At 40.2% G+C, this 27,461-nt stretch overlaps 2 protein-coding genes across 11 annotated transcripts in view; both read right to left on the bottom strand.

The window, feature by feature from the left end:
* The window catches only part of HERC1 (HECT and RLD domain containing E3 ubiquitin protein ligase family member 1), a 101,489-nt gene that overhangs the window by 73,117 nt on the left and 911 nt on the right, over nucleotides 1-27,461 (bottom strand). For 8 of the 10 annotated variants that reach the window (XM_032122731.1, XM_032122727.1, XM_032122734.1 and 5 more), the window contains exon 1: nucleotides 9,798-9,903. The exons of 1 other annotated variant lie outside the window; for it this stretch is intronic. The gene's annotated coding sequence lies outside the window, so the exon portion shown is untranslated. Of the gene's footprint in view, nucleotides 1-9,797; nucleotides 9,904-18,414; nucleotides 18,485-27,461 lie in introns of those variants that run through there. One more of the 10 variants, XM_032122725.1, reaches the window with a different exon arrangement.
* DAPK2 (death associated protein kinase 2) overlaps nucleotides 23,739-27,461 on the bottom strand; it is a 54,738-nt gene continuing 51,015 nt past the window's right edge. The window contains exon 12 of the mRNA XM_032122741.1: nucleotides 23,739-24,301. Within this exon, the coding sequence (XP_031978632.1) occupies nucleotides 24,175-24,301 (127 nt within the window). The 3' untranslated portion in view covers nucleotides 23,739-24,174. The remainder of the gene's footprint in view (nucleotides 24,302-27,461) is intronic.

A 27,461-nucleotide genomic window follows, 5' to 3' on the forward strand; every position in this document is an offset into this window, starting at 1 on the left:
AACACTTAAATTATGGAAGAAAATATGCTTAAGAGAGCTCTCTTTTAAATGTTACAAGAAACATGGAAATTACCTGCAGCAGAGACAAAGGTTGTTTTTCCTTTTATCAGACCACTGCTTTAAGTGCACCTGAAGGCGAACCTGTAACTTCCAAAGCTGAATCCCACTGCACACTGAATGTTGCATCCCCTGGGTTTCAGACGCTGTCTCTTCAAGCTCAGAAGTCAAAACCAGGTACTTCCTCTGTTGTTCATGGCTTTCCCCATTATGTAAACAATTACACCAAACAGCCAAACTACCACTCGAATTCTAAGCTCAAAATCAAGTCTCCACATCTTGCAATAACTAGTAAGCATAGATGGGAGGTAATAGGATGCACTTCAAATTAAAAGAAATCAACTTACAAAAAACCCCTAATAATTCTGAAACTGTAGTAATTGATTGGCATGCATTTCCACACAGCCAAGAACTCAGAAAGAAAGCTGATGACAAATTTCATTACCCCTTTATCCATATATTTCTGTTCCTCTATTTAGTTAGACGATGATTTTTAAGAAGTTTTGGCTTAAATGTACTTGCTGCACCTAAGGAAAAAATAAACGCAAAACCAAGAGCGTGCAAATGCTTGTCAGCAAGACAGAGTAAACACTAATAATAATTGATACACTTAAGGTCTTCCGTTCTGAGTTAAAATATAGGGAAAAAAGAGGAAAGTTGTCATATTTCCGGGAAAGTATGCAGTCTTCAGTGGCCTAGCAAACAATTTTTAAAAATTTAAAATATTCTGTGTTATTAAAGAGTTTGTTTTTTCTTAAATAGGAATTAGTTCAGCCTGAAACCACCAGCTAATTTTTACAGGTCACTTAAAATGTTAATTTTTGTGGTGTAAGCTTGCCTACAATAACTAATAAATCACATGTATTAAAGTGCGAAAGGCCTGTTGCAAGTCATTATTAAATACAACAGACTACTGGGCATATTAAAATTAAGTTTATATCACTAATGGAATAGGCCAAACAGCCAATTCTTTTACTGAGAAAAACTGTATCTTTTCTAAGGAAAAAGAACTATTCCCCTATCTCAAATAAGAATAAAATAAGAGACTGGAGATGCATCTAACTATATTTACAAGTTATTTCCATGAAACAGGAATAAGAGATAAACTATGAATGCTGTTTTTTCCTTTTCTCTGCCACCCCAGCAATTTAAACACAGAAACAGAAAGAGGAACTTGATCTTGTCATTAACCACAGCTTGCTTATTTTATATATAAAATACCAAGTCACTGACTGCATGGATGACTAACACCTTAATGTAAAACTGACCAGGAGATACAACAGAATAGGTATTCCACTACAAACATTTCAATATTTTTTATATATACATATATACATGTGTATATATATATACACACACATCTATATTGGCATTCATATTAGATACTACAAAAATCTCACTGTTTCATGCATATGTGTCTGAAGCAGAAGTAATCTTTCTGTAACAATTATTTATTATAAGTGAAATAATTCTTGCAAAGTGTTACAGTTGACACCAAAGCGAAATTACCAAGAAAATTATGGAGAATGTATTTCTGTGTTTACATAATGTGTCATACAAAAGGTAAAACATAATTGAAAAGTAACAGTAGATTTTCCAGCCACTTACCACCATCTCCTAAAATTGCTACAGAAAGAGTAGATTTTTCTAGAAAGGGAACAAAGCAAACACTAAAGATTTCTCAAAAATCCACCTGGTTGGCTCAGACATGAAGACTGTCAAACCTCTAAGAACAAGTATTTTTTTCAGATTTTTACTACAGCTTCAGGAAACCAAGAAGTATTTAGGTCTTCTCACTTTGAGGGAAGTGGGACAGCTTTGATCACCTTCAAATGTAAGAATAAGAACTCACTAAAGAGGAAAAAAACATTACTAAAGAAGTTAGTAAGGGAAGTTCTTGACTGCAATACAAAGGACTGAGGAATTTGGAAACTGCCCCAGATACTCTTATACTCCAAGGGCACAGGGGGAAATGAGAATAATTTACAAAGGACTTCAGCATGGGGTTGAAGGTTAAAGTCTGTAAGGTTATAAAGATCTTGTTTCTGAGTCCAGCAGGAAAGATGGGTCTTGGACAGAATATATACACTTCCCTGAAGGAATTTCCATTGTCCTTCCTTTTCCATGTCAGCTCGGAAATTATGGGAGATACCGGAATTTTTCACCCAAGGACCACCTACATGCAGCCAACAAATTTGTCCTAACAGAAGTAAACAGGAAGCTCTCTTCTAGGGTTTAGATTAAAAAAAACTCCTCCAAAGTTGCTGTACATAGATCTAAGAGAAAGATTGCTGGGACAATTTAAAGAAAGGTGGAGACTGGGCAGAAGCTGTACAGTGTGGCTACATCACACTCTGTAGCTCATTTTGAGGGAGAAACAGGAAAATAAAGAACAGCTCTAGGCAATTCCAGAGAGGTAACACTAAATTCCTGCAGGAAGAGATGTAAGTATGAAAGTCGAGACAAGAGAAAAACAGAGGGGTTTATGTTTTGTTTAAAAGAAAGCTGTAGAAAAGATCCTTAAAAAGTCTAAGACAGGATTATTGCCTTGCTATTTTAAGAAGTAGAGAGTGTAACAGCACAGTTTCCCCACAAAACGTGTTTTGCTTTTTCAGTCCATAGCGCACACACTCAGCTTATCAACAGAGAGAAACATGTGGAGGGGAAGAGCTGATTTTAGGGCCCATTTTTTTCTTTTTTCCCCAAAACAGCATCATCTCCAACACAGTGGCTCTACCTCATTGCCAAATGCAAGTAATCACTGGTATTCAAGCAATAATAATACAGGTCCACAGATAAGGAGGAAGAAGGTGCAACTGCTGCTCAGGCTGTGGAAAGGAAAATGTGAACAATCAGCTCAGAAATGTAGGTAAATCTCAAAGCACAGTGATTTCCCACTGCTTGTACAAATTTGAATCTTCCTGCTTAATTGTTATTTTACAGCTTTGTGCTTTCCTCCCTGTACAAGGTCCAAAGAAGTAAACACTGTAATACAGGGATAAAAAGCAAAATTGATCTTACATAAAGTGTTGTCAAATGAACATAGCAAACAAGGGGAATATATTTTAACCTAGTCTTTAATCAAGGCAGAACTTCTCACAGTCCATGGAGATTTTCAAACATATAAAATGTATAAAATTATATATAGCATCTTCAATCAGTATAAAGAAAATCCATTTTCTTAAATCAGTGACACTAGCACACACACTGATACTACCATGTTCTTTAACCTGGTCTGACTACAGCAGGTATCAAGCACACATAAAAACAATTATTCTGACAGAAGCCAAGTGCTCAGGCTCTTAGATCTCCTACAAAAGTAGCTGAAAGCTGCAAAGCTCTTGAAAATCTGCACCTATAAAGCCACAAATATTATATGTCCTAAAAATCAAAAGTTTTCTCAGAGGAAAAATAAACCTCACGAGCACTCACTCTCCCCCTCTGTGCAATCAGCAATTTCAGCAACCTTTCTAAGATGCTGACTACATTTATTTTATGGGAACCTAATTACAAAAGCTTGCAATGCAAGAAGTACGTCTGTACAGTCAAATCAAAGGCAGAAAACACCAAAATTAACGAACATACAAAGATCTGGTTGTGAAACTCAATTCTATTCACTGTCTGCCTGTGGTGTTGCACCACACACATATACAAAGTTCTTCACTGTGTGTTCATTGACAATGAGCTTCCTAGCGCCTGCCGCAGTTCCATTTACTATTTTAAACATGAGCGGCTCCTAGAGTACCTCCTACGCTCAAGGCACCTTCAACACGACATCACCTGGGTGGTTTCTAAAAAGGACTAGAAAATCTAATATTTAAACAGATGGCAGCCAGAGCACACTACAGCTCTTGATACTGCTACAAGTAGTTAAAGCTTTATTTGCAATAGTGAGAAATTAACTTCTGTGATGGCCGAGAAGAATCAAGCATTTTGTGGCTCACACAAAACTCAAACTCAGGAAAGATTTCACAATCAGGATAATCAGGCAATTCCACTAGCGCATTAAGAATATAATTCAATTAATTCACTGCAAGGGACACTGACAACTGAAAAACTTTATTCTGGGATGTTATTTTAGGTAAGTTTTTGATAAAGTAGAAGTTCTGAGTTCATTGCCAATCACAGCTCTGGGAAAGCTAATTTACTTAAAATATGACAGAAAACCTGATGCAATATGTGTCTATTTACTGCCTCGCTGTGATGACAGTATTAAAACTCCATTATACAAATAGAATCTCTTCAAAGTTGCAACATTTCAGTTTTATAGCCTAAGCACTTAGAACCCTTCTAAATTATTTTGTTAATTCAAATAAATGTAACATTCTTTCCAGTAAACAAAGTCTTTAGTCTGTATCCACATCTACTAAACTATTACCTCAATATTCTGTCAAATTCCTAATCTGTACGATTCCAGAGCTGCATGTGGAATTCAACATACTGCTGTACCTTTAATTTGTGCAACAGAAGGAGTGTTCTCTGGTTTTGCCAAGTTCCAGTCCTAACAGTTCCTGATGCTCCATAAAATGACAGATTACCTTAAGTTTTTATCATTCCAGTCTTTCATACTTCTTTCAAAGGAGGCACAAAGTCCCAGTAAGAATCTTGCTTCATATGCTGCCAGTTGGTAGAGTGCAGCAATTTTTGCAATCCTTATTAAAATTTTGTATCTTAAAGTACAACTAAACCAAACTGATTTGCTTCCCTTTTTTCCATAAATAAGGGGTTGTATATATAGGACTTAGCAGCAGGTATCAAGGCTCCAAACAATATTTACAGCCTTTTATTTGAAAGGTGATTTAGAAACCAAGAATATATAAAAGTATTAAAAAATCCTGCCTTGTCATAGGCCAACAGTATGAAATGTACAGAAATGCAAAACCTGCAGGATGTTTCATATCGCTCATGGCCAGGGGACACTATGACAGTTGAAACCAACAAGAGGTAATTTTGCCTAGAAGATTTGTCTGTTCAATATTCCACTGGTGCCAAAAAGCACTGTAGGTCACTACGCAAGGCAGCATTCTTCAAATGTTCTTTCTGGCCTATCCACATAGTCTACACACAGTGTCATGACAGATGTGAGGTGAACGGAATCCATCCAACACAGTCATGGGAAAGAAAAAGAGAAAATGATAAATTAGAAAATACTGACACTGCAGAGAAATTACTACAAATTCACAAAGAATTGAAAGCAAAGAGACAAAAAGTGTCATCGGAAGCAGTAAAAAAAGAAAAAAAGACAGTGGTGCTAAGTAACAGGGGATAGACAGTAAAACAATTAAGAAAAAATGAGCCGTGGTCTCTTACAAATCTAGAATGGGAAGGCAAGGAGCAAAAGGAACTAACCCAGAAAAAGCAAGCAAGAACAGCAGCTACAGCACGTTGTTCTTCACTCCTAAAACATTACAGTGAAATACACACCAGCATTAATTCATGTGAACATCTGTCTCCACTGAGCACAATGACCACTATCTTTCCTCCTTGTATTAGCCTCCTGCTCAGCGTATGGAAACCAAATGAATGACATCATCATTCAGAATAAGATTAATTATGCAAACAACCATCAACTTTTCTTTCCAAATACTGGATTCCACCTAGCCTTATATTTGTTAAGTAAGCCATGGTGAGGTTCTACTTGATATTCTTCCAATTTTAGTTTTCCTACATGATTTTAGGTTCTTGTGGGATTATTTATTCATTCATTATCAGGTAGAGTATTGAAACCAATATAACCGTATGCTTTCAGCTGGGGTCACAACTGGTTATTCCAAAAACTTTTGGGAGACAGACCAAAGGAAGACAAAGTTATTTTTAAGTTAATATGAAATTAAAGCTATTTGCCCTTTTGCCCTTAGGTTTAAAAAAAAAGCGATACAAAAACCTAATCATGGTTTGTCAATGTAAACCCCCGGGGGCTGTACAAAATCTACCCAAGCAGAGAAGAAATAAAAATTATCATTACTGTTCAGCAGAAAAACTTAGAAAAATCAATTTAATCCATTACTTCTTCAGATGGCTTTAAGGTTACTGAAAGAAAAGCTGAGAATGCAGGATGCTCCACATACACAGTCATCAAAAGCAGTTAGTGAAAAGAGGAGCTGAGAAGCAGAAATCCCCATGCATCAAAACCATCCCAACAATTTGAGCAAAGAAAGCTGCCTGATCTTGCACTGGAAAATGGATAAAAACTCTGGTAAGGTTTTAGCACTATCACTCTCCCTGAAAGGTACAATAACTTGTACTTCTACCGTGTAGTTACAGTATTTTCAACCACCACAATACATAGAAACAGATATTTTCTTGCAAAAACTACAAACATTTTGAAGACGTATTTGCTAGAAATCATGACTTGAAATTGAGAAACTCGGCAATGGACAGGAAAGTACAACATGTACAGACAGCCAAAATTCAAACACATTTAACTTTCAAGTTAGCTGTATGTAAGCAGAAAGATGGACTGCAGCCTTTAGAGATTATATATAGAGAGATAGATAGATAGATGTAGATATAGAGGGGACGTAAAAGAGAAATGGAGAAATACCTGTTATCAGGGCCTGTGGTGACAGTACAACAGGAAATGGTTTTTAACTGAATATGGGTAGGTTTAGACTGGACATAAAGAAGAAACATCTCATCATGAGACACTGGAGCAGGTTGCCCAGGAAAACTGTGGATGCTCCTTCATGTTAATGATTCCTGTTAATACTTGCATTTCTTGACTTAGAGAGCCCCTGTTATAACCAATTGAAAAAGAAACTTCTGTTTGTAAGGAAACGTTTTGAGGATGAAATTTCTGTATTATCCAGTCCTAGACAGAAAAACAAAAATTATTACTAGTAAAGAGGACTCAAACTGCAGGCTATTCTTTAAGCAGCAAATTAATTCCAGCTCCCAGCAGAGATGATTGCTTGAGCCACCTGAACACCCCCCCAACTAGCTTGGTGACATCAGGTCAATCACAACAGGCAGTCCAGGCCAGGGAATATACCTGGCCAGTTCCAAGGTCACAATTACACTTGCTGTTGAGGGGCAAATCCTGTAGCCACTGGGCTCCAGGGTGGCTTTGTTTTCTTTTTTTTTATATTAAGAATTTACAAGGGTTACTCTGAATGACTCTAATGCACAGCAAGCAGCTGCAGCACACTGGCAGTTACTTCAAGCAGCCTTATGACAGCAGAGCTTCGATTTCTGAGGGCTACTTCAGATGTTTTTAAAAAGCTAACACCTACTAGATTTGAATGTTCCACTTGACTGTCAGTCACTACAAGGGAAACAGACAAAAAGAAATCCTGGCAGCAATTTCAGAGTTTGAGTACTTCCGAGAGCCAATCACGAGAACCGAAACCAGCACAGTACTCACCATTTACTACAACGACTTTGACAGCAGGAAGTCAAAGCAGCCACAGAGAACTGCATCCTACTTTTAACTAAAACACACCAGTACAAGATAAAAATCTCTTGAGTTACATGAACAGAGGAAGATTAAGTATCTGCCAGGATCTAAGACTGTTGTATTGAAAGGCTAATGACTTCCTAACAACCTATGACCAGAAATCAAATGCCTGCTCCACCAAGTCTACCTGAAATACATGTATTTTCTGTCTCCATTACTTATTTTTAAAATGCGGATAAGTGCATCTCTATCCCATGAGTATTACAAGAATAATTACACTAAAAAGAAAGATTGGAATACTACACGTGTGTTTATCTCTTAAATGAAAATACTTAAACATACATGATTTTACTACTCAAACACAAATATTATTGCTGATTTCACATGTAGCTTTCTCCATCTGTAAAATAGTCCTATTCCAGTCATTACTGATACTTCAAAATATGCAGAGCACCTGCATAAAGTGTACTGTTTTCTTTAAAAAATAAAGATTATGGCTACCTCAAGTTGGTAAATTAAAGGCAAAATCAAAACAAGTTCTTTAGTCAAGTCACTTAAACCACTTCCTAATCAATTATTATCCATTTAATTCAGTTCTGAAACAGCAGAAGAACAAGTTTTCACCGGTAAACTGTTTTTCAAATCAATGATTAAATGAATTTTAAAATGCTGTGTTATATTCTTACTATGCCAAGCAGTTTCGCGGCAAAAATAAATCAAAGACTTTACATCCCTACGCTTAATTAACAATTAGATAAACACCTCCTTTACACAGTTTCTAAAAAAAAAAATTCAACACTCCCACTTCCCCTTCAACTTATATACTTCCAACCACAAAAACATGTTTAGTCTTAATGTTCAGACAAAGAACAAAACATATGCGACATATTTAAGCAAGAACATAGGAGCAGAGAGGAAATACTCCAGGTCTGTACTCAGAGACAAAAAGCTTTAAGATGTTTCATTTTAAAACAACCACTGTGATAAAGTTACCCAACAAATTCCTCATAGGTACAAGGAAACCAAAGACTGGCACTGCCCTTCTGTCCTGTAGCACAACATTGTACAGCTTTTAATCTTTCACGCAAAATAACCAATTCCTCTCAGAATGGGGAAGCAGTAACAGACTGACCAGGTATACAGCCTACCCTTCCAGATTAAATACCTATTATATTTTTCCCCAAAACTACGTGAGACTTAACCCGGAGATACAAATCCTCCACAGCCCCACATCCCAATGGAGCAGATGTGGTATATATGGGGTCTCTAACAAGGAGCATTAAATTCAGGACATGTAAACTTAGACCTCTGAGGTTTTATTATGAAATACCAGCATAGAACATTCTGCTAAACTACAAATCTGATCAACCTCATGAGACAATACGCACGGGTATGTACACAGACATACAGGATATGTATATATGTATACAGAGCACACGGTCCCAGCTACAGCAAATTACACCATTCATGAGGAAACAATCAGCTTAGGTATGTGACAACAGAAATAAAAATGTTTCAACTGCACTAAACCTCTCCTATATACACTGTGAAAAGAAGAGGGCATAACAATAGGGTTCTGCCCTTAAAAAAAACCATGAAAAGCAGCTTGTATATAGCAACACCTCAATTAAATTAGCCATATGCAGTTAAAAAGCCCCCCAAAACACAACAACAAAACACCTGCTAAGACTTCACTTTGAAATACAGAATAAAACATCTCTAAGAAAAAGTATACATATAACGCTTCAGTATTGCAAGTAAGAGCCAGCAAACATGCCACGGTAAGACGGTGCAATTCAGACGACAGGTCTGGAGATACACGGAACACCTACCTACAGTCACGCACACAGTTGATGAAGGCAAACATGACAATTTTCAGATTAATTCTGTGACACCTGCCAGGTCCACCTGGGATGCACATAGCCAGAGATGCGTTTAACACTTAGAGGAAAAATGCACGGCCACACTACAATCGCATTCATGAGGTTCATAGGGAAAAGCACAGGCTCCGAGGACCTCAGCCGAAGCACAATGCAGAATTCGTAGTTTATAGAGCTTTGAAGAGGCACAAGAAGCCCCCACGAAGGGATAAGAGCTGCCGGAGGACGCCCGTCCTTCTCCCACCCTCAGCAACAGGGCAATGACACCTGAACGGCCCCACCTGCCTCCCCTCTTCCTCACGCCCGTCTGCAGCTTCCCCCGCTCCCTGACGGCCGCGGCTGCAGCTGCGGCCCCGCGGTGTTGTCGCGCGGGGAGGGCGCGGGGAGGGCCCCCCCGGCCCTGGACTCGCCCAGGCCTCCCGCCCCTGCCCGCGCTCCTCAGCCCCGCGCGGCCGCGCGCTCACCAGGCAGCGGCGGGGGGAGGCGGCGGAGCTCAGCCCGGGAGCCCCGCGGGGCCGGTGGGGCGCGGGGAGCGGCGCGCGGAGATCCCGCCGGGAGCCGCGTCCTCCCGGCCCGGATTGTCACAGGGAAAACATGACGCGGGCGGGGAGCCGCCGCGATCTCGCGGGGCTACCGCGCGGCTCTCGCGAGAGCGCCGGCCGCTCCCCGCCTCCGCCCGCCGGGTGCCTCCCGTGCGCGGGCACGCGCGGCTCGCCGCCGAAGGCGGAGCGGCGGCTGCACCTGCGGCGGACAGGGCTCGTCCCGGTAAAATGGAAGCCGGCTGCTGGCACTGGGAATGGAGACAGTGCCCAAACGGTCGGGTTCATTTGTCTTCTGCAAATGAGAGGAAGAGCAGACAAATGCTTTTGCATAAAAACGACCAAAGAAACGGGTCAGGGAAATGAAGCACCTAATTTAGGTGGGGACCCTGACAGTCAGTGAAAACAAGAGAAATGGATGTTGTATGCAGGGATTAAAAGTGCAGAAAAGGCAGAACGAATCAGTGGACAAGCAGGAGTATATTAAAGCATTTGCTTAAACAAAATGAACAGCATAACAACAAATAGTAAAACTGTCACCGAGGAATGAAATTCCCAGTCTAAAGTAAGCTAAAGTACACAGTGAAGACTGTCACAGACTTAGATGGTGGCAGAAACAACAGCATGCCAAGATCAGTGAGGCCACAGTGGCAAGAAACAACACAATGAGAAATCTCAGTTATACCCACATGAATTGGTAAAGTCCACACAATATTAGGGATGTCATGACTAAATCAGTAGACATTGGTAATGACTAAATAAGTGGGAAAACTGACAAAAAGCAAGAGGAAAACTGCAAGAAGGGACTGCATATGTTGTGGTACATCAGCCTAAGGTAGGAATACAATGGAAGCTTACAAAGATTAGTGATGTGAAATAGGTGAGCAGGGAACAACTGTTTACACTCTGCCACTAAAAGAGCTAGACGGTAACAAGAGGAACTAGTAGATGAAAATTTTAGAACAAGGAAAAAAATTATTATTTCTTCATTCACATATAATTAAGCTGTAGAACACCTTGATTCAGGACAAAATGTAGTAAAAGTTTACCTCAACTCAAAAAGAGACTGGAGAAATACAAGGAAGAAGAAAATCTATCACAGATTACCAAAGACATCCCCTCTGGCTGAAAAATGCCCCAACCCACAAGAGGCCCTACAATATTTGGGGACACTTTACTCTGTGCTTGCTCTTGCCTTTCCTTCCCAAGGCATGGGCTCATGGCTGGCCTCAGACACATGGTACCAATGGAACAGAGATCCCATCCTTATGTCTTTGTCCTATGGCCCATCTTTCCCAGATCTCTCCCCAGTAGCCTTAATGGTTTACTCTGAGTTAGGAGTGTTAGGGGAGGTCCCTAAGGGTAGAGTTCAGCTTCCCAGAGGGACTGTTGCATTTCATAACACAAGTTCCAACCAAAATTGGACTAAATGTCACTGGCCACTTTGGAGACACATTTCAGGTATTGATGGCTCTTCATTCTGCCACCTAAAAGGCTACTCAGGGATTCACAGTTTTTTGCATTGGAATAAAACCCAAATGCCTTGCTTTGAAAAGTCTGACCCCAAAGCAGCTAAAAAACACAGACTAAGAAATAAGTCTCTGTCAGCAATTTACTCATGTAATATCAACCCACAGGATAATGGTCAAGACAATCTACTTTTGTTCAATAAGTTGTAAGATTTTCTTTTTAGTTTTGTACCTCTAACTACACCAGCTAAACTTTTGTCTAAAGCCATATTCAAACTCTGCTGTGAATGAGCAGCTTCTTTGTTGATGAGACCACCTGTGCTAACAAATACCATCAAAAATGGGGTGAATTATAAGAACATTTTAAATGATTCCTTAAATATTGCAAATATGTCAGCTAAAGGATGCTGTGTAAGAAATAAATCTTAAAAATTCCACAGATACATGAAAACACATTCAGTGGACTCATGTCCAGCAGATCTGCCATTCCACAGAAGAGAAAGCAGAAAAAGCAGACACACTCAGCAGTGCGTACTCCTCTCCATGCTCACATGCCCCACACCCACTAGCCACAACATGAAGACAAAACCTTATCATTAAGTGCAGCTTTTATGGCTTGCAGGCTCTACCTGCAGCCAAGCGTTGTACAGTTCTCAAGGAATTTCTTAGGTTCACAAATGTCTAATGCTTTTAAGTTATGTACACTTAAAATATAAAGTTCACAAAACCACAAGGTTTTCTTGTTTTGTTTTTCAAGCCTTGACCCAGCCCATCAATCCCTTTGCAGTACTGAGAGTCAAGGGCTCTCCTCTTGCCATTTGCATGGATGCAGGTGTAGGGCTCGATGCAGGCGTAGGGGCTGATTCCTCAGGGTCACTGATCTCAGAATTTAAGTTACACTGGAGGACCATTGCTATTCATCTTTGTGAATTCTCACATGAAGCTTGTTTATTAGATAGCAACTGATAGATAATATCTGATATTAGCTACAATCTTGGGTAAGTCAAGTGACTTCCACAGTTTCTCTTTCAGAGCTGGAGCCCCAATGCCTGAGCTACTGTCTGCATCTACAGCCAGCTGGACTCGGGACCTTCTGAACTCCAATAAAACCCAGCATGGCAAGTGATGGAGGATAAGGAGGCTTATTGCATCACCCTGTACTAAGCAGGCAAGTACTGTCAGAATTACTGAGAACCCAAAGCAAACAGCATTCTAGCCTACAGTAGCACCAGTAGGTCTGAAAATAAGGATATAAATAAGGGGAACAAGTCTACATTTGCTCTGACACTACCTATGGCTGTCACCACAATTCAGCCACCTCATCGGAGAGTCAACTATCATTAAATGAAAACACAGCACTTGCATCCTTTGGAAATTGCAGAGGCTCCTGAAACTCATTTGGGTACCCTGAGGACATACCAGAGGAAAGATGAACCCTCCAGCCACCTGCAGCTATATATTAACAGGGTGAAAGTAACAAGAAAAGTTGAGAAGAGTTTTATGAGACAATCCTAAACATAGGCCAGGAATACCTGAATCACAGCTTTTCAGTGGGCAACATCATTCATCCTCTCCCCCTTCTTCACAGCAAGTATAAGCAGAAGTATTCAAAGCTACAAATCTCAAGAGTTAGGGGCAGATAATGCCCCCAACTGCAGGACATTCATTCTCCATTTCTATTTCCAAAACAGTTTCCATCTTAGCTTCAAAGCATAGAGGGAAGCCAAGAGAAAGCCCATACGATCATGGAGGTTTCAAGGGAAAGGAGGCTGTAGATGGTACCTCTGTTATCTCTGTGTTCTCACCTCTTTTTTAAAACAGAAATAATCCTTCATGATGACTGCAGACTTTTCAAGTCCCACCTACAGTTTTCCTCCTTCCCAGCTTCACTTGGAATAAGGCAGATTTCTTCCAGCATTCAGCTCTACAAGACCTGTTTTACATCAATGATTCCCTATTACTTTGCATGAGTTGCTGCATTATTTATTAGTTTAAAATGTACTGTTATGTAATCCCATCAAATGTACTTTTAATCTTAGACAATGAATAGAAAGGTAGATAATGAAAGAACAATGCACAATTTAACATCAATTTTTTTCCTAAAACTGTTAGTAATTATCCTTTATTGTTTTAGTAACCACATTTAACTCTTTATCCTCTTCTGGTCCAAACATTTCACCAGGGCTATGACCAATTCCATTCTCACTATTTTTGTAAGATCTTTTTTTGTAACACAGTGCCTAGGACAAGACCAACATCCAGCATGAAGCTATGCTATTTATCTAGGGCTTGTTCTTAACTACTTTTCCACAATGCAGGATAATTTTGGATCATTATAGAAAATGGGAATTTATATATGAAATACCTCAATTAACTATGTTTTGATTTTACTGACTTCTCTTTTTCCAGCAGACTTTGCTAACATTGGCATGCCTTGCTGTTGTCATGGCAATGAAAGGAGTCTATATGGTTTGGGATATGACTCAGAAAAAATTTTATACAGAAATGGGACAACAATTAGAACAAAGGACATTGAATGTTTCTGTGCCACCAGTTAATAAAAGGTCAACAGGAAAAAAAGAAAGTTCCCACATCAGAACAAATGATACTGAACAAACCTTCATTGGATAGAAGACACCAAATTGTTACTTCTGACCCTCTCTTGCATTTAGGTCTCTGTGCGGGTAAAACTTTATCACCCCCAAGTGTTATTAAAATCACAGTGATCTGCCCGGGCAGTTACTTAACCAGAACAGAACCCAGATTTGCCCAAAGAAGTTAACGTTCTTAGTGTTTAGAAATATGAGGAGTCTTGTATTGTGAACTTACCCCAATAAAAACAGTCTTGAAGCCATCATCTCTATGAGGACTCATTCAAAGGCAAGGTGCTTCTCATGGTTCACAATTTACATGAGGCAAAAGAAAGGCAAGTTTGCCAATTAAAAGATGAGGGAAGAAGCTTGTGTCAGTCACTGAGGAGGTGTGGGCAGAGCAGTTGCAAGCACTAAAAAACATGACTAAAGCCAACCTACACCAATCTATGAAGTGCATGCAAAAATTATTTTTGGCTAGGCTAAAAATACCATTCACCTATGTCTTCCATGTGTTACTCAAGACAACACTAGCTGTTTTCCTGTGGATACAAGGTATGTGAGGGGAGCCGTTATTAGATGATTTGCCTGTGCAGAGATGCCAAATGTGAAGGCACTGAAATATATGCATCTATGTCAGTCCTTAATTTCATCTTCTGACTCATGTTCTGGAGTGACAGTTCCTCTGCCTGGCACTTCCTGTTCATACCAAGCTGAGCCATACTAAGTGTTATTTATTAGAAAGCAATCTAAAGCCACATCCACACAGCCAGCTGGCTCTTACCCCAGTACAAATCATCACTGCCACATAATCAGCAGTTTCAGAGCTCAGGATTGCAGGTGGTTGTGTCACTTCTTTTCTTCTACTGTTGGACTCAACTGTGAAATACAGAGTAGGAACCAGTCTGAAGTAACCTCAAATTTAAGATCTGGTTCAATCCATGGCCATCTCTCCCTTTCTTTAGCTAGCTGGTAACTTTTTCAAACTGTTTCACTCAGCCTAGCTTTGTATCAAGGTTCCACACCTCAGAAATGCCCTTGGCCAAGACAGGACAGGAAACATTCCAGAGAACAACTGGGGAAAACACATGGGAAACAAGAGGGGTTTGCACTGGAAGACAGTGAACGATAATATACAGAGGAAATTAAAAGGATTATATGTGAACAACTAAGTAACAACTGAATTCATACACAAGACTAGCTCCAAACTAATCTATGCATGGGTATGAAACTTTTTGAGCATATATGGCAAGCAGGTTACTAGAACTTTAAGAGGATTACTAATTCTCATTAGCTCAATATGATACCATCCAGTGCACAGCCAAAGTGCTGCTTAAATATTGTGTCACAATAATACCTATATGCATAAAGATACTGGGGAGAGCTAAACAACAAAAGAAAATGGCCAGTGGTCAAAGTACTATTCATAGGATTGCCACTCCCAGCTGCACTCTTACGGGTGGTTCACATTCCATTTAGGGCCTCATGAGTGAATACTAGTGCACTGCTGTCTTTTAAAAACTCCTGTTGCACAATCCTGTAGTGTGTCCCCACGTCCCATGCTTTTAGCAATACAGTTAGGAAAAGAAAAGTGCCTCTCACAACTGCTTCCCCCCCACCGCGCCCTGTAGTCTCTCCTACTCAGTGAGCAAGACCTTTGAATGGAAACACGGAACAAAGGCAGCACAGAGCTCTAACAACACCTTTGTGCTTACTACTGGAGACTCCCCATCCTTTCGCATTTTGAGTGGAGAGGTTATCCAACTTCCATGGCCCTGGAGCAGCGGGAGCAAACAGACCAGTTGCTCTTGGCAGTACACGGGGGGATGGACCTGAGCTCTGCCAAATATAGCATGCAAGAGCTGTGTGCCCATCCCCAGCAACTTCATGCACAGCAAACTCACAGCCCTCCCAAAAGGGAGCACCCACAATGTAACACCAGTTAATATTTACAGAGAGTTGCATCATATCAAAAAGGGCTCCGTAGCAAAGTAACGCTTGAGCTGTTTCAAACAAGCACTAGTCTGGCTTCTTCAGTGGAATCCAAGACAGGTGAAAAATTTAGGAAAGAAAGACTAAAGTTTATGCAAGTCATAAGAACAGCACTGATCCAGTCTCCATTTTCATAACAAGAAAAAAAAAGCTTTACCTAGAGGGTTTTAGTTAAGCAAAAAACTTCCATTTTTTTCACTGAGGCCATCTGACCTTGAGTAAGTCCCCCTCCTCATTATTTCTCTCTGAAAGTACTGGCATAGGCCTGCTTTCAAATTACTCTTTTTGCACAAATGCAAAATGTTATTATACTTTACCACAATTATTCCAGGCAAGATCCTATGCATCATTTCTTTCATAAGGAAGAATTTAATAAGTCAGAATATATAATTAATTTTATAAAAGGCAAATACAAATATTAAACCTAAGAAAAGCATTTTTTTATAATTGTGATTGTTTAGTTTTTCTTTGCAGAATACAAATGCATAAAATAGATAAGAGCTGTCCTCGAAATTAGCAACATTCCAAGACCATGATCACACACAGTACTCAGTTAATTGTGCCTCATGAAAACTGAAGGCCTGAAAGATACTGTAAAACCTTTTGTCCATACAGCATATTCAAATACATTGTTTTGCATTTTTAGAAAGAATTTATTTTTCCATGTTATCTAGATCATCCCTCAGAATAAACCAGATTAAAAAAAAAAAGAGATTTTAAAAAAAAAAAAATTTTTTTAGGGGAGAAACCAAATGTCCAACTCTGGTTTTGTCCCAGAATTCCTCTGTCTGAACTTGAGCTACAAAAGCAATTAATTTTTCTCTGAGTTTATCTTCCTTTTCAATTCTGACAGCTATGTTCCTTCCTTGCTCATGCTCCATTCCACCATTTCAGTACTTTTACCCCTCTTTTCCTATTAGTTATTTGTCTAGTCCTCTAACTGCTGGTTTTTTAACTGACTTTTCTTTGGCTTCTGTCAGTTCATTAACATTTTTCTAGTCTTTAACTCAAAGTGAATATTCTAACTGTTGTCTGAAAGCTGTACAATGAGGAATTATCCTTGTGCTTTCATGAATCAATGACTACTCTGTAAGGCTAAAAAGAGTTTTTCTCTTCCTATTGTTTTCACATTTCCTCTCATTCCATTTGTTCTTGCATTCAATTTTTTTTTCCAGCAAACACAAGACAAATAATACCCTCCCACACCTTTCACTTTGAGATCTCACAATATTTTTCTAAAAGAATCCTCTTTCCCGTAGATGGGGGGGGGGGGGGAGGTACAAACAGGATAGAGTTATCCCAATATGTCTAGTACAGGCTGTGTTTCAGTTCAGCACGAAAACCCCTGCTCATAGTGGTCTGCGTAGAAGGAGTGGTAAAGTTCCAGCATTGCTTTTTCCCATCCCACACAGCTCCTTGGGCTGCTTCCACCACAACATCTGCCTGCCACTGGGCTCACAAAGGAAACTTAGAAGTGTAAAGGTCACTTTCCAAATGAATACTGGAAAGAAATCTTTCACTTGGAGTGCTATCATCATTTTAGAGAGGCAAAAACTAAGCCTAGACAGATGAGGCAACTTTTCCAATACCAGGATTTAACCCAAAAACCCAGAGCTCCTTCCACAAGTATCTGGATTTGTTTGTATGTGCCATGAAGTCCTGGACTTGACAGACAGAATCACAGAGCAACTAACAGACATTTCCTCTTTCTCATAGTTAATTCAGCCCTAAATCACCCAGAAGAGAGATGAGTTTAAACATTTTTATCATGAAACACTAACAAACACTTCAGCCAATTCCACAATGAGAATTATGAAAAGAGACAGGAGCCGATAAAACTGATTAAAAGACTAAAAAAAAAGGCAAAGTAAAAAAAAGCAAGGCAAATACACAACAGACAATTCATTTAAATTCCCATCCTACATCTACTTTTGAAATTTCTCCAAATGAACTACATCAAGCTCTACACAGATAGTGTTATATCAATTTAATTACAGAATCACGTGGAAAATAACATTAAAAACCTTTCACTTCTCTTCCCAAGAGTGAAAGCAAACCACCATCCAACACATCTTACTTTTAGTAGTTTTCTCCTTTTGTTTGTTTAAAAAAAGCCTGGAATTCTCCTAACAGAAAAAGAAACTCACAAAATAACCCCATGTTTTGCTTTGGAATGAAAAGCAGTTCCATTATACAGAAATGTTTGGCTAGATGAATAGAAAGCTCTGCCCATTGCATAAAAAGGGTTGCAAAGAGCATCCTGTTTAACCTAGCTGGTTTCCTAAAGAACAGCCCATCAATACATCCTCTGAGTCATCTGCATATTTAGGATAGAATGTAAGTTACCCCTGTCTGAGCTTTATGGATCATTTTTTGAATTAGCTTAGAAATTCATTATGTCAGTTTTCTGCTTTCAGCTGAAGCATTCACTAAGTTCCTACTCTCTGCTATCACATACAGAGTTTACCATATCAATGTACAATTAGATACCTGCTGTGCCAGCCTTTGAGTGAGGAGAGGCTTTGAGATCCTTTTTGGTCCTGCTCTCACATTTGTATTTCAGAGTGAGGTTATCCAGTGCTGAATATTGGTGCTAAGAACAAAGTCCAAGCTGTGGAATTAAACATACTGATAAAACAGGTGCCAGAATGGCTAATTTCAGCATGGTGACATGGGAATGACAATAGGCATCTCTTTTCTGCTGCTGTGGGGTGTCACAGAAATAAAAACTCCTGTTGTATTGGAAGGTACCAGGACATGGTACATGGACAGTGCCTAAGGACACTGGATGGGCCCACACCCACTGTATTTCCTACACCTCCCCCAATGTTTGCTCCCCACACTGTCCAATACAGTGACCCTTTCCCACCTCTCCCAGCTTCTCCTCAGTGTCATTCCCCTGCTGCCCTCATCCACAACCGTTTCTCCCCTTCTTAAGGACATTTTCCATTTGCCTCTCTCTGATCAACATGTGAACCAGCCCCCTGCGCTGCAAGGCCAGCCAGCCTGCAAACACACTTTATTCCAGTTGGCCTCTGCTCAATACACACAACGTGACCAGTGCAGCAGCCACTGCCTTGCCCTGCCAGGGGGCCGTGTGTCCTTTAGCCTAGCACAGAGGAACTCCAGGGGAACACTGTGATCCAACGCTTGGAAAGGCAACACGTCCCACTTCAGTCCTCGTTCATGTGAGCCTTCATGTGAGCAGAGGAGAGGCTCCAACGCCAGCTGGGTACAACGGAGAAGTCAGGGGAAGCACAGGAGTGAGACAGTTTGGTATTTTATTTTGTCTGCAATATTTTCAATGCCTGGATTCTAACTGGCCCACCATCATTCACAAGATTTTTGTAGGATGTATAACCACACACAACAGAGAACAAACTATTTTAATAGTTTGTTGGAGATGCCACTCCAAGAAATGTCCTTAGCTCTTCTTCCATGTAACAGGTGTCTTAAGAAACATATGCCAAAGGAATTAAAACCAAAACTGATGTCATCCTTTCATGCAGCAGTTGAATAAAACAATACAAATTAATATTATTGTTCATGTGCTGCTGGATGAACGATTTTTAAAGTTCACGACTAAGGCAGAACAAAAAAAAATAGTCATTTACTTTGGCCGCACTTTAGAAGTGATGCAATAGTCATGACCCAGCTAAACCAAAAGCAGTAAGGCAGTTGAAGCAACCCCGGACAACACTTTCTATTGCATTTGCACACTTCGTGTAAGGGTGTCCTCCTTGAATCAAAAGCTGAAATGCTACTGTGAAAACAGGGAATCAACACTACAGGAAGGTAATGCAGAAGTATTGTTTGCAGCAGCAGTTTTGCAGGAAAGTAATTTGGGACATACGGATTAAGAATTCTGAGAGGAAAACCCTGCTAAGGATTTGAAAGAGAAGGTAGCCTGAAGAAGCGCTATGGGGTCTTGCCTCCAGATCTCAAAGAACAAGATATAAAGCAAAAAATTTTTATAAATACACTGGTATGATTGGTAAAAAAGAGTGTGATCGCTTACACCAGGCCTTTCCAAAAACAGAAGTGTAGTCCTGGTGGCCTGGGCAAAAAGGAGCCTCTCTGACAAAATACACATGAACGCAGAGTACCCTGCTTGCTGTTTATCCATTACTGCTAACTCTTGGGCAGAAACTCTGTGAGGACCTGTAGTGATGCTCTCCAGCACCCCTCTGCCAGGACACACCCCTGCACACAGCCAGCCCGTAGGGTTTATCTTACGATCCCATGCCCTACCAGGGAATTACAAGGATGAAACTGTGCCAGAGCTGGGCACTGGAGAAGAGATTAGGCTATCAAGCACATGGAGCAGGGAAACAATTAGGCAAAATAATAGTGAAATAACAGGGAGGGCAGGAGGGAAGGTATCTGCCTGTCCATCTTTCCAGGCACCGATGTGGGATATTTGAATCTTCAAACCACAGTTCATTCCATTCCTGGCTGCTCTAACATGCCCCAGGATCCACAGCCACGCCTACACTGAGGCAGGACAGATACAAAGTCTAAGGCAATGAAAAGAGCACAGACAGGGACTCTTCCTTTGAAGCAGGCCACTGAGAAGGATTTTCAGGTTTTGCAAAGACAGATAGGAATGCTTAGATCTAAACAGAGAGAGAGAGTGCAGCATAGGTCAAAGCTCCTTTAGAAGAGCATCTGGTAGAGATGCATGACCCTGTCCTTCAGAGAGCTCAGACTATTTAATTCAGTTCTAGATGTTCTTCTCTATCTGAAAATATAATGGGTTTTACAGCACAAGAAATCAGGCTGTGCTGCACAATAGTTCGACATACAAATGTGACATGGGAGAAGGACTGCAGGACAATATAGGACAGGAAACAAAGGACAGACATTGGATCCCAGTGGAGCAGCAGGGCACAGCTCAGGCATGCTGAAAGCAATTAATGCCATGGGAAACGGGCCAGCCTGCCCCGGCCAGCAGCCATCCTGCACAAGAGCTACAGGGCACCTGCACTGTAGCTTGACATGGTGCCAACCACAGGGCACCTCCAAACACAGAATGTCACTTCATATTTTGGGATACTGGATCAGAGAACAAAAAATACCACCTAGCAAATCCCCAGCAACTTCTCACAGTAGTGAGTCGTGATTTCTGTATCTTGCCTATGAAGTGATCAGATGCTTAATTCTCCTTAAGTTACAGTTCAGTAAGAAGTTAAGAAGGTTTTAAGCCTGTATTTAAAAATAAGCATGAATCTAGTCTTTTCATGAACATGCTTGATTTTTGTGAGCAAGAACCCAGGTGACAAAACAAGTCAAGTTGATCAGTTTCTTGCTAAGCTTTAGAGGATATTTCACACCATTCTAAGAGCTGCCCATGACTAGATGGTGCTTAGACACCATGTACAAACATGGTAAGGGATTTTAAACAGAATAATTTAAACAGAGTGTAACAACTTTGCTAGTTTCTTTTATGTGTTAATTAGCTAAGCCATTTGAAGACCAGATAAATTTTTATTATGTTATGTCTCCATTCTGCTGATCTTTAGCATTTGGATCAGAAGAGATCTTGACTAACATTTTATATCTCTACACATAACTTTCCTTGAAGTAACTGCCCTCAAAATCACCATCCTATTTACATTTTTACTGAACAAAATTCAAAAGTAAACAGTGTGTCACTTCCAAAGTACTTAAGAATTAACACGTGGTCGGGCGCAAACCACGTGTCTGGCATGAATTGTACTGCCTGAGGAGTTTCAGTAACATGCTATTTCAACAGAGCATAAGAAATCTGCAGTAGTCACTAGAAAGAAAAATTGCTAAGGAGAGAAAAATCTTTACTTCATGCAATCAGAATGATACTAGGACATTAACATGACCTTTCCTTTGGCTGGCAATAGCTGTACATAGCTTTTAAATACAGGAAAATTTACTGTATATAAACATTATGAAAGCTTGATTAAAAGCAGCTGCATAAAAAATCGATTTGAGAAGTACATAATATTTTATAACTTTTCATAATTCTGTTTTTTTTAATTTGGTGATTTTAGAAATTTTATTATTTCTTAGAAAATTTCTATGTCATCTTTTGTTCTCTGTTTCTCTAGGGAGTTGTTAAGCAAAGCTGCTACAAATACAAAAAAGCCTAAGAGGCCCGGTGGGGTGAGTGGAAACCTGTGTGAAGGAGCATTTAAACATTCTAAGCTTTCCTTTGTTACCAAATAAAACATCTTGATAATGAATGAACACTCGTGTTGATTCAATACAGAAAACTGGCTTTTCAACTGATTCTTAAGATTCCCATAAGTGTTGGAAGTTCATTTTGCTCAATTTCCATACAGAGTTTCCATTTCTTCTGAGAAGAAATACATCCTGAAGAACTACAGCTAGTTGTAGGTTTGTCTTACACTAAGCAGTTACACATTTTGGTTCCGAAGCAGATTTTTCTTGATTTTATTAATTAATTCTTATTTTCTTAATTATTGCACATAAACTTGCAGGCTTAGGTTTAACTAGCTTCAAAGCAGACTAAGATAGACACTGGTACTAACCAAGGCCAAGAGAAATAACATTTCAGCTACCTCTTAATAATACTTACTATACAATGGTTTAATTGAACTCCCTAACAAATTTTGATTATTTTTTTTTATTTTGTCAACTGCTTCATCAGCCTTAAATTCAGGTGCAGAGATTCAATAGGGAAAGCACCTTTCAGAACCCACTCTCTGGTCTTGGCACAGGTGTAATGCATAGCACAGCAAGCTTTGCCATGTGAGGTGTATTTACTTGAATCAGTACCATCTGTGTTGCTCACAAGCAGTGGAGAGAAATGGATTCAGGCTGATTTAGTCACTTAGGGCCATGTGCTCTATCAGTTTGCCAGGAAAGCCCCACTGAGCCCATTTGATGCTCAAGTAGGAGACATAAACAAAGATACTAGAATACCTGTTTTGAAAGGTGCCTTTTGGTCCCACAAAACACAGCTTTTTCTTGAGGAAAATTTGTTTGCTACAGTCGCAGAAGAGGGATTTTCACTGATTCTTCCACTAGCGAGTGGAAAAGAATCTAATTCTTTTCACAGATGATCTCTGGGTGCAGTCAGGAACATAAGCCTAACCATGTGGGGACTGCTCGGCAAGTCTCCTTTAGGCCTTTAGTCGCCCTTCTGGAGCCCAAAGGATTCCCTCCATCAGCCCTGTTATCTGGTGAGCCTAGAAATCCCACACTCCAGTCAGTGCCATTTGGAGTGATAAGAGTTTTATTACTCAGAGTGTCTCTTCCAGGCTACGTTTTACAGAAGTGATGACAGAAGGAGAAGGAAGCGTTACATCCACCACAGCCTTAGAAGAGTATTTATCTGCCACTTGCAGATAAATAACATCTTGCCGATAAGTAGTACCTTGTCAGCTCCCTCCCCTTAAATGTACTGTACACTGGATATCCTTTTAGGGGGCAAAGATGGTGTCTCTCTAATAATCACCACTCAAAACAAGGGCATACAGCTGCTTCAGTTCTATGCAAGGGACCACTTACCTGAGATACACAGAGCAGCTCCTGATACGTATCAGCAACCCCCAGAATGTGGCCCTCTGATTTTCCAGCATGTTTTCTAAGAAGCTCCAGTGTTCACAAAAACACTAACAAGGACAGGTCAGTCCTTTTCCTTGCTAAAATTCACCTGCTGGAGCTGAACTGCTCATCTGTGTCTCCCAAATACTAGTATTGTTCTGCCAGAATCTTTCAAAGTTCCTGCAGATCATGCAGTTTATTAAAGATCAGGCATCCCCTTTCATATGAGCAGTAACACCACCAACAAAGGGAGAGACAGACACTTCATATCACAGCAGGTCGTAAGTATTTTAATTAATTTCAATTACAGAAATTGACTGAAGCTGAGGCATGCAGACTACCAGTGCAGGTTTTGTCACGAAGATCCTGTCCCAAAAGTCATTGAAAGTCATGTCCCAAACTTGCGGGCACCATTGCCATTTTTGTGACATTCAGGTATTGCTGTGATTTTATTTCAGGCTTAAGTTGACAGAAGAGATTTTTACTGCCCTCTTTTGCTAATAAGAGTTTTCTAGCAGCAAATAGGTTCAGTGGTGTGAGACCCTGCTTGGTCTACCTTTAACACTGGACATAAATTACTTGCACAGATAGTTCTAAACAAAGACACATGGGCTTGGCATGACATCCGGTGGTGAAACAGCCTCTGTTTCCCCACAGGGCTTTTTGGCCCACATAACTGTTACCTGAACTTACCAAAAATGAAACTCAGCTGAACACTCCATTAGGTTTTACTTTACTCAGTGGAGCCAAATCCATTAAACAGAATAAATGTTCATCATCATCATCAATGGGGAAAAAAAAATTCTCAGTCCCATTTGTAACAGTCTGTAGCCTGTTGATTTTCAAAACAAACAGAATGAACATCTGGAATTCTTCCAGTGTGTCTTTTAAAAGAAATAAAAATCAGTGCTCCTTGAAATGAAAAATCTGAGTGGACGTACAGTTTGGGGTGAGGAGAACAAGGCAAGAAATGTGCATCAAAAGCAAGACAGTAAGAAAGGAACCCACAGACTCTTGCAAACATACTCCCTTGTTTGATCATTTAGAGGCGTACTAGCACACTTATCTTCATTCTGGTCCCTAGAGATTTTGTTCAGAGGTCTTTCCCTTCCAAATATTCTTACAGAAGATCACTGCTGTTTCAGAAGTGATTGAAACCCCACCTCCCCATCCCATCTGCCCCAAACCATCATTCCTAAGTAGAATATATGCATTGAACTTGTGTTTTCTGCCTCTTCAGCACTTATGACGCAAAAATCAAACTTTTCATTTTCATGAAAACTGCATCCGTTTTTTCCACAGTATTTTATGAAAAGTGAAAGCTGGCAGATGTTCCTTATGAACATATGGATCTCACTGATAAGGCTATCTCAAGCACTTAGTCTGTGCTATGGTATGCAGTCTGTGCCAGCTAAGGTGCATCCCACCCATGTTTGGGAGGCTCTAAGAACTCTTCCACTAAAACCAGCAACTTCGATATGTGCCAATGTTCAAAACTCCTGGTGTGACTCTACAATTTTTAATTAGCATATCCAACAAACTGCCTGCCCTCTGAAGTGCATTCAGTCCCTACAAAAAAAGACACTGAAGAGCAGGGACTTACTACACCAGGTTAAGCTGAACAACTGCAGCTGCTTTTCCACACCATTAAAAAAATTTTAAAAAAGCTTTACAAGTGCTTTCATAGCACTCAAATCATTCTGCAGATGATAGAAAAACATTTCCATAATTATTAATGGCCCCTAGATGACTCTCAGAATAAAAACTGCAGACCTGAAGCCTAACTCCTCATGAGGGCTTCTTTCCTTCAGTGCTGTACTGGACTGTGGGAGAGTGTCTGCCTCTGGAGGTAGCCCTGAACTGTCAGCTGGAATCAGGCCCCAAGCTTCTCCTGTGGGGATGGCCAAGTCCTTCACTCAACACAGCTAGGAAAGGTGCTGCTGTTTCTCTCTCGCTCACTGCACTTTGAGGTTGCTCAGAGCACAGGGAGGGAGCATTTGTGACTACCCTGGTGTTGAGAGCTCTTAGCTGAGAAGGGGTGGCACCATTGGTAGCCACAAGGCACACAGAGACCATTTCTGTATTTTAGCTCAAATGCCTTAGAAGCACACACCATTGCAGACTAAATGGCCTCAGCTTTCAGAGCAAAACAAGGTGACATCCAGTGGCTCCAAGCACTGAGACCCCGGAAATCACTTCTGGAATGCAGCTGTTACAGCTAAATATGAAGAGAAACTACAGGAAGGAAACAAGTGGCTTCTGCTCCAGAGAGCAGAGGCTTCTGAAGGACAGAACTGGTTCAACTTCCCTGCGTCTGAGACATCTCTGTGTGCAGAAAACACAGCTGTCCCTCCTGTAAGCAGCACTACCCAGCTTCCTCTAGCTGCAGTCTGAAAAAATCCGTATTTACCAACTACAGCAAAAGCTGAAGTCCTTGCAGCTCCACATACATGACTATTTTTACCTCTCCATCAGTAACACCAGGATACACTCCTCAAGAAAATTATAAATTGTCTTACATGCTCTAGAAAGCCCAAAACCAGAGATCTGCTAACTGATCAGTCATTTCATTTACCATGGTTCCATTTACAATGGCATTATAGTGACTCCACATTAATAACTTTGGAAGATCATATGTTCTCCTGTACATTATATTTTTTCCAACATTGTGCAAGTCAAATGGAATAGCTCTATGAATTCAGTCTTAAGGATTAAAAAAAACCAAAAAAACCCCAAACAAACCAAAAACCCAAATGTAGGTCAGTACTTCCGTAACAGTACAACCTTGGGCCACAAGTCACAAGTCTGTTAACCAACAGAGTCAACTTCTGATCCCTGGCATGACACACCATATTTGGTAACTGATCTGCCCCCACTAACCGGCTTTGGATCTACTTCAACTACACAGCTGCCTACTTTATGTCGTTCCAGATGTCCTACAGACACCTGTAGGATTTCTTCATAGCAGAATAACCAAATTCCAGGAAAGGATTTGGAATCTCTAATTTTTTTATTTGCTCATAGGAGTATAAATAGAGGCACAGACCAACACTGTGCAGGGAACATGGCATATTTAACTACTGACTTCCACTACCACTGGCTTACAGAGTGCTCCTGTGCCAGACTGAGAAAAGCCCTTCTTCCTGCTTTGATCCAGGTGCAGATGCAGGGAAATGGAGCACTCCAGATGACAGAGTAGCATTACATATTCCCAACTTTACATGATCATGAGCTTTGAGTCATTCACATTTCAAAATCAGACTTCACTTGTTGCAGACTTCTAAGGACTTAACTTCATATGCTACAGCTTTTAAAGGCCCAGCATAAACTAAGACAAGACTAAGGCTCAGCACCAAGACCAAAACTGTTTCCTTATGTTGTTTTCTCTTACTTGAATTGCATGACTAGGACTAAACCTAACTTAGCATTTCCTGTCCTTTGTTAACTGAATGAGAGGCTCTAAGCTAAAAATCAGAAAGGCTTTTCCATGCTTCAAAACAGTAAATCTAATTAAATTCAAGTTCCATACCAATACATTACAGCATATTTTATGTAGATAGAGCAAAAAGATTTAAAAGGTAACTGAATTACCTAAAAGCTTTTTTCTTACCAAATAATTCTTATATTAAGACAGTTTACACACACAAGATACTTCAAACAATTATTTTTAACAAAGCATTGTATGTAGCTCATGAGGTTCATCCTTGGGGAAAAAATGTATTTTAGGAAATACTGATGTGACACTATTTTTCTTAGCTTCTCTGTTGAGCAGATACATCCCACCCTAAAAAGGCCGTGACTGAGCTCAGTTCCAAGTAGAACAGGAAAATGTTACACTTCTGAGATGGATGGTCACAAGTTAGAGCAAACTGCTATAAAAAGCTAATGCTCAGTGACAGTCTCTGCAACTACCCCTCAAAAATAACAGCAACCTACAGCAGCAATGACACTGTGAGGAGACACTTGAGCAGGCTCTGGCACAAGGAGTTGCA

Source organism: Corvus moneduloides, chromosome 13, assembly GCF_009650955.1.
Source record: "Corvus moneduloides isolate bCorMon1 chromosome 13, bCorMon1.pri, whole genome shotgun sequence".
Taxonomy (NCBI): Eukaryota; Metazoa; Chordata; class Aves; order Passeriformes; family Corvidae; genus Corvus; species Corvus moneduloides.